This window comes from Haliotis rubra, unplaced genomic scaffold (genome assembly GCF_003918875.1).
Source record: "Haliotis rubra isolate DU_JTF1 unplaced genomic scaffold, ASM391887v1 Scf77, whole genome shotgun sequence".
NCBI lineage: Eukaryota > Metazoa > Mollusca > Gastropoda > Lepetellida > Haliotidae > Haliotis > Haliotis rubra.
In genome coordinates, this window is record NW_025767490.1 from 1,382,420 (window position 1) to 1,390,787 (window position 8,368).

Below are 8,368 nucleotides of genomic sequence, written 5' to 3' on the forward strand. Positions count from 1 at the left end.
CACGAGTGATATCCGAGCTGGTGTTTGTCGCCGCAGACACACTGCATTTACTCAAAAGATTGTCTCGTAGCAAGTACTCCTTGGCAGGGGTTCATTGATCGTGTGAGGGTGCCTCTGACTTTTAACATGACCTTGTGACGATCTGACAAAACCTGAATATGCAACGGTACATCACTGACATCCTAGACCGGGTTGTTGTACCACATTTCGATGACCATCCTCTAAACACATGGCAGTCTTCATGGACGACAGTCTTCATGCACGTGGTGATTTCATGTTGGTGATTTCTAACGTCAAGAGCAACTTTACCTTGGCCTGTCAGGAGTACATATCTCAATCCCAAACAGCAGAGAGATCCTCCAGTACGAAATCGCCAACCTTCCAAACAATCAATGGAGGGAATCAGGGATCTTTTGGCAGTTGAAAGAGTGAGTAAGTGAGTTTAGTTTTACGCCGCACTCAGCAATATTCCAGCTATATGGCGGCGGTCTGTAAATAATCGAGTCTGGACCACACAATCCAGTAATCAACAGCATGAGCATCGATCTGAGCAATTGGGAACCGATGACATGTGTCAACCAAGTCAGCGAGCCTGACCACCCGATCCCGTTAGTCGCCTTTTACGACAAGCATAGTCGCCTTTTGTGACAAGAATGGGTTGCTGAAGACCTATTCTTGCAGTTGGAAGAAGTTACACCAGATATTGACATTGGCGCTCGGTTGTTGACACTTAACGTCATACGACCACAGTTATCAGCACTATAAAATGAGTCAATGTTTTGCCATGTTTGCTTCTCTGAACAAACTACCTCGTTTCGTTCATTTTGCGTTTAGATTAGATTTGCCATTTAAGTATTCCTTGATGATCACTTCATCCAGATAATACATTAAATTGTTCATGGCATAATAGTCATACTATGACAATATTGGATGTTGCGATACTTATTTCCATGTGTATAGATTATCCATGTTCATGTCCTGTGTTGCAGAATGGCGATCGGGCCACGCGAGGTGGCGGTCCTGCACGTCCTCTTTGCTGCCATCTTCACCACTGTTGTGGCCACCGTTCGGCCAACATACTGGCAAGACAACTGCCAAACACTGTCCACGGAAGTTGATATTGTAAAGAACATTGTAGCCGAGGTTAACGGTCAGAGGTTACCGGTCAGCTGCGTTGCCAGGTTAACGGTGAACAAATGTGAGGGCGTCTGTGAATCAGTCTTGTCTCCAAGCGTACATCACTACCCCTTCAAGAAGGTATGCATGCGGTATTCGATAACACTTGTATAGGATGCTGTATTTAAGCTTGCAGAGTTGGGTCCACTGGGCGTACCGTTTGTCGAGCGGTGCTGGCAAACTTAGAACCATGATTGGGCAAAACGGGATTCGAACCCATGACGATAGGTTTCTGGCGTGCCCAACGGACTCGCCGCAAATTGTGGTTCCTTGGACGGCCCAGTCTCCAGAGCCCCAACAGTGCCCCCACCCAGTGAAATGTTTTCATAAGCCACGTCAAGTAAAATACAGTCACTCTTGTTAGCCTAGTAGTTAAAGTGTTCACTCGTCATGCTAAAAGGCTGCTTACTGTCAGACGCGTAGCAAGCCAGTTTTTCTTTGTATGCAATAGCTATATATATATATTTAGATAGTATTGTGGGCTTCACAACATTTTTAGCAGCAATCGTGTGTAAGCCCGGGCTTTTTTAATAATGGTAGCTACGCCCCTGACTGTTCAACGCCGGACTCAGCAATAATCCGCTATATGATGTTGGTCTGTATACTGACAGTGCATGAAATAAGGCCCGTCCGACCGCCCGAGACGGTCTAGATTTCTGACGGACGGTCTAAATTTACAGCTAGCCAGCCCGATGGTCTGGTAAAACATTTAGATGTTCCATACATCTGAGTAAATTCACCATATTTGGTCTGGTTAAATCCATTTTGGGCTGGTAACATTTTGAAGTTACCAGCCCTGATGTCTGGCTGGATTTTTGGCTTATTTCATACACTGATACTGATCGAGTTTGGACCAGATAATCTAGTGTTTGACATCATGAGCATCGGGGGAAAAAATACAAAAAAAATACCAGCGCCTTGAGCATGCACTAGTTGCCTGGATATGTGCGCTATATAAATATCCTATAATAAATAATATAAAATAATAATCATGAGCATCGATCAACGCAATTATAATACGATGATATGCATCAGCGAGCCTGACCCATACCCTGTGTTATAGCTGATATATTGCAAAACTCAACTCACTCACTCACTCGCTCACTCATTTACTGACATATATACTGACTCATTTCTCCAGGACTGCCGTTGTTGTCGCGAGGGAGAACAAGCACAGAGACGCATCGTGATGCAGGAATGTTACGGCGAGGACGGCAATCTCATGCCCCATCTCCATCCGACAACGACGATCAAGGATCTGCGCAACTGTGGCTGTTTCCGGTGTGAAAACTGATACAAACTGGTTTGTGTTGGCGGTGGACTGCATCCGGTTTCAGTTTGAAAAATTAGAATTCCGATTCATCCTAGTCAACCGACAAACTGTCTCAAAGGAACCAGGTTGCCCGATTTGTGTCCGGGACTGCTGACTGACTTAAGCTGCTGTTCCTATTTCAGCGATATCTGATGGACTCGATCACCATCAGAGATGAGAAAGGCTGTTCCCTTATGTGGTTGTGACCCGGATGTCTGCGTCTCAACTGGAACCGGTTTCCTACTTGGAGAGAAGAGATCGTATGGATTGACTTCGGTTAAACTTGACCAGGATTCATTTTAAGCCTCTTGATGTGTCTACTCCCAGTGTGATAATATTTATATAAACGTCTGAAAATAGATATGAAGACGTTTGATACTATTTCTAAACACGTCTGAAAATATTTCTAAACACGTCTGAAAATATATATGAAGACGTTTGATACCATTTCTAAACACGTCTGAAAATAGATATGAAGACGTTTGATACTATTTCTAAACACGTCTGAAAATATTTCTAAACACGTCTAAAAATAGATATGAAGACGTTTGATACTATTTCTAAACACGTCCGAAAATATTTCTAAACACATCTGAAAATAGATATGAAGACGTTTGATACCATTTCTAAACACGTCTGAAAATAGATATGAAGACGTTTGATACCATTTCTAAACACGTCTGAAAATATTTCTGATAAATAAATGTTTGATACTTATTAAAAACATATTTGATAACAGTTATATACGTGCCTGGTTATTAACACGTGGTGTGGTTTGTTTCAAATGTAAACCCAGTAAAGTTTAGATATAGTTTACCACGCCATAAATAGTCCAATTTTTGCGTCTTAAACAGACAATTCAAAACATTTTCAACATACATCTAAGACAATGGGTAGAAGAGTATGTTCACTCAAATTTCCTCTTAAGAAGTGCAATAAGACAGTGCCGAGTGTTGTTATTTAAGCACTGATGTATCGCAATATCCTGTCGATAGTTTTGTCTCAATAAAAAAATCAGAAAAATGCCAATGTGTTTCAAATTATATCCAGTGCCAAGAGTTAAAAACAAACGACGTCATACACGGAAAGACAAAATTATCGATTCCTTTTTGATAATTATTTGAATATAAATCTTGTTCTTGTTCTTGAATACAAACTCAGAAACAATCGGTTTAGACTTCAGAGCATGCTGAGTACCAGCCAGAGAATCAGTGTGTTAATGGTTTGTGTAGATTTGATTTATGTTAGTTATCGATTGAGTTTGGTATTGATTATCTACTCGTCTGGGTGATATTATCAAGTAGTTTCACACCCTCTTGAAGGACCCTCGTTGAAAAATTAATTTTAAAAGAAGCAAACTATTGGCACCAAAACTAAATACTTATGTAGTGAAATGTTTTGATCAGATATGATAATGTTCCTCATTGAATGTTCGGCTTTTCTGAATCTAGATATTTTTTGTTTTCGAAATGCACTAAAATCGTAACACGTCTAGCTCATCTGGACAGGTCTTGTGTTGCACACGTGTCGTTCATTGTTATTGAACATTTGGCTAAGGCAATTGAAAACGCTTTGTTCGCGTATGACGGCCGCACACACTGTTTTCGTCCAATGTATTGGCTGAGATAGTCTGTTGTTGTTGCTGCTGCAGTTGTTGTCGTTGCAGTTATTAATGTTGTTGTTAAATATCATGTTCTATGGAACGTTAATTAATTTTCACATTTAACATGATAATCGGATATGCTGGTTAATTTCATCGATGAAACTTAAATGGTTATTTAAATACATGCAGAAAACTAACAGTAAAGTAGAATATATAATGAGCTGGAACTTGGGGCCACGAATACATCCATTCTATTAGTATTGATAAATCTTGGAACTAACAATAGGAAGTGAGTGGGCATATAGCTAATCATCATTATTACAATAACAACCAATGTGTAGTTACTGTCTCACTCATTTGTGGGGTGGTCGGGTAGTCTAGTGGTTAAAGCGTTCGCTCGTCACGCCGAAGACCCGGGTTCGATTCCCAACATGGGTACAATGTGTGAAGCCCATTTCTGGTGTCCCCTGTCGTGATATTGCTGGAATATTGCTAAAAGCGGCGTAAAAATAAACTCGCTCACTCACTCATTTGTGAAACTATCTTCATCTGGTGAAATGTCACTACTTTCAATGCTTAGTTGTACGGTTTTCCGACTAATAGGCTAATACGTATTCTTAAATAGTATAGCATTCTTTTCTTGTCAAATAATATGTTTATCGTGACTCCCAGAAATATATGACTTTTACATTTGAAGTCAAATAATCTCTGATATTCCAACTGGTTTTGTGAAATGATGTACCACTGTCATTGTCAGCACCACGGCCAAGGTCACCTTCGCGAGGTTTCCTTTAATGGAGTCTATTTGACATGTCACAGCTTTAGTGTAGAAAGCATTCCTTAAGACAAGGTCACTTATCTGAAATTGTTTGTTGTTCATTATATTTTGTGTGTTAAATAAACTGAATAGAATGGTATCAACAGAACCCCATTATTTCTGAATAAATCACTATATTCTTTAACAATGTCTTCTTGTATGTTTTATTCATGATTGATTACAGCAACCACGTGGACTGATAAGGTGTGCCACGCCCACCTTTCGGTCTTGTCTGATAGCAATATACACTTATATTTAACACCTATATATTGTAAATAACAAACACATATACACTTTAATAAGAAACACCTGTTCACCTTTACTAACAACACACATATCAGGGCGGTGTTTTAGCCTAATTGATAAAAGCGTCCGTCCGTCACGCTGAAGATCCGGTTTCGATTCTCCACATGGGTACAATGTGCGAAGCCCAAATGAATGGTGTCCCCAGCCGTAATATTGCTGGAATATTGCTAAAAGCGGTGTAAAACCATATTCATTCACAATACATATCATTATTATTTAATTAATTTACATATTAAAAGAAATTAGTGCAACAGAGAGGGTTCGGGTGATCCTGGCAAAGTCAAGCTTGTAAGGCTCGTCGTCAGCTCAGGGTCCTTGCCCGCTCTACACGCAACCCAGACAGCGAATTTGACTTCTCCCTGGAAAGGCGCTACCATAAGCCACCGAGAACTATCCGGGTAATATGGAGACTCTCCAACACTGCAGACTTTTGCATTACCCAAAATGTCAGAAGGGCTGTGCTCCCGTAGAAGAACGCCTGATCTGCGACAAGAGATCAGGTACCAAACCATGGGCCTTTGATTCCTTGGAGTGCTTGTCTTTAGATACTGTTACCTGCTAATAAAACACTTGCGAAGCTTTATCTCATTTTCCGGAATTACTATATTTACACCCTGGTCTCAAGAGCTCCGTGACAGTACGTCAACTTGGACATGATAACTCAAATCTATTATAATGCGTGATACACAAAATATATATCAACTATTACATGCTGACTCCGAAGCTGAAACTTAAAGTAAGCGAACTATAGGTGTGAAGCTAACACACAACGAAGAATGTAAAATGAGGACTATTTTTATGGATATACAACTTCTTTATTCTATATAGGCGACGTTTGTGAAGAATGTGATGTAATTAACAATTGTAATCGAAAACTGACTAAGTCCATAAGTCGATACAAATGCATCAATATAACAGTACATAATTGGGTGGAGGACAAGTTCAGAGACATGTATAGACAGCAGTTATCAATGCGGCCCGACTTACAACGGTTTACTGCTATACACACGGGCCTCTCGTCCCATAGACCGTGGAGCCGCTTCCGTGGTGTAGTGGTTAGAGCGTCCGCCCGGAGAGCGGAAGGTCGCGGGTTCGATCCCCGGCCGCGTCATACCAAAAGACCCCCGACCGCGTCATACCAAAGACGTTAAAATATGGTACTTGTTGGTCCCTGCCTGGCGCTCGGCATTAATGAGTACAACAAGGACTGGTCGGCTCGGAGTCAGTATAATGTGTCTGAGTGGGGTATTCATGCTTCATTGTGGCATGGTATCTCAGTGGGCTAGCACTATAAAAACAGCTTAAGTCTGGGCTAGTACAAGCAGCCGCACATACAATTACACACGTATGCACGTCGTCATATGAGCGAAATATTCTCAAGCACGACGTTAAACCCAATTTCACCTCACCTCACCATAGACTGTGGAACATGTGCTGACTGTTTGACCTGTACTGTAGGCCTGTGTAGACCCTGGTGAAGCTGGGGATACTACCGGTCAGTGCTGGACTCTGTCTTATATGTCGTGAGGAGACAGATGATATTGTGCAGCACCAGTTGTTGTGCTGCCATGAACTGTTTAGCCAAAGAAATAACATGTATGAACGAGTGTTCGATATTTTGCCACTAGAGACATACATCAATCTGGAGAGTAGCTCTGATGACACGAGAGTTAGCACTCTACTTGGCGGCATCACCCCTATCGTGGACAACATGGACATCCACATGTGGGCCCTGTTCATTGACATTGTAGCCAGAAACATTGGTTCGTGGAACCTACAGAGCAGGATCTACCTATGATTCGTATTCCATTCAGTGACGCCCCAGTGTATTATATATACATATGCTTAACTTTCTCTCCCATTGTAATATGATTTGTACATAATCATGTATTTTGTATTCATGTAATAATTCATTGTACTCTCCGACATTATTGGAGGAAATAAAGACATTTCATTCATTCATTCACTATGCAATACTTTACATCGAACGTACACCACTATATATCAAATTTACGTAGGAAATATATCTTGATATATACATCACTTTATATTAAATTATCACTATATATTAAGCATGTAATATCTGATATATTGAATGTACATAACTATATATTAAATGTATGCAGTACTTGATATAAGGAATATGCATAATTACTATACATTAAATGTATGCAGTATTTTTGAATGTACATCACAGTGTATTAAATGTATTCAATACATAATATATCGAATGTACATCACCACTGTATCTTTCAAGCATGAATACATTAAATAACAGATTTACATGCTGTGTCAAATCAATCACGATATATTCAATGAATGCAGCGATATGACATCCAAATGTACAGGCATATCCAAGAGCTATATCCCATCCTTTGGCAACGGACAAGGAACCAACTTTGCCCATCATCACCATCGCCATCACCATCACCATCACCATCACCATCACCATCGCCATCACCATCACCATCACCATCGACGAAGACTTCCGTAACAAACAAAAGCTTAGCTTTTACATCGGCGTCACCATGATCTGGAACTATCCTTAATAGTGCATCTTCCATTTGTCCGTTGAACAGCACACCGTTTTTTGTCCTTTCCGATATTCAACCTCCAGGATGCCTGGTCAGCTATTTTGGTCAAATAATCGATGTACAGATCATTATGTTTGGTGTGTGTATGTAAGGATATTGTTACACATCATTTTTATCTCTCGGGTTATGGTTTGTTTGCTACAGTAGGTTTATGTGCGGCATATGATCTGTCGTCCATCTGCTGGAGTAATCAGACGCCTGGAGGATGCGGGGCCCAGGTGCTGTTGTCAACAAAGTAATCAGCGTTCATTGAGCTGTAAAGTTCTTGTGAGAATTCGATGTTTTTTCAAGCTGAATGTTAACGAGTGCTAAATCAAGAAGACCTTGTTTGGCGTTTAACTAAAAAACGTTCTTGCAATAACTCAGAACTTGGTTAGATGTCCTAACGTTTTTTAGTTTGCTTTGGTTTGTTGTTTTACGCCGCACTCAGCAATATTCCAGCTATATGGCGGCTGGCTGTAAATAATCCAGTCTGGACCAGACAATCCAGTGATCAACAGCATGAGCATCGATCTATGCAACTGGGATGTTGACATATGTCAACCTAGTCAGCGAGTCTG

The 8,368-nt window shown here is 40.6% G+C and overlaps 1 protein-coding gene across 1 annotated transcript; it reads left to right on the forward strand.

Annotated features, from left to right (window-relative positions):
* Positions 1–229: 229 nt before the first annotated feature.
* On the forward strand, positions 230–2,835 carry LOC124260599 (partner of bursicon-like). Its single transcript, XM_046694921.1, has 3 exons — positions 230–324; positions 990–1,257; positions 2,318–2,835. Exons 1-3 carry the CDS (start codon positions 230–232, stop codon positions 2,468–2,470), a joined length of 516 nt encoding a protein of 171 aa, XP_046550877.1. The 3' UTR covers positions 2,471–2,835.
* Positions 2,836–8,368: the final 5,533 nt, after the last annotated feature.

Bases quoted from the DNA above. Each gene is read 5' to 3' on its own strand.
- LOC124260599 (XM_046694921.1), top strand. From the start codon at position 230: ATGGCAGTCTTCATGGACGACAGTCTTCATGCACGTGGTGATTTCATG. The intron at 325-989 runs GTACATATCTCA...CCTGTGTTGCAG, and splicing joins TTTACCTTGGCCTGTCAGGA to AATGGCGATCGGGCCACGCG. The intron at 1,258-2,317 runs GTATGCATGCGG...TCATTTCTCCAG, and splicing joins ATCACTACCCCTTCAAGAAG to GACTGCCGTTGTTGTCGCGA.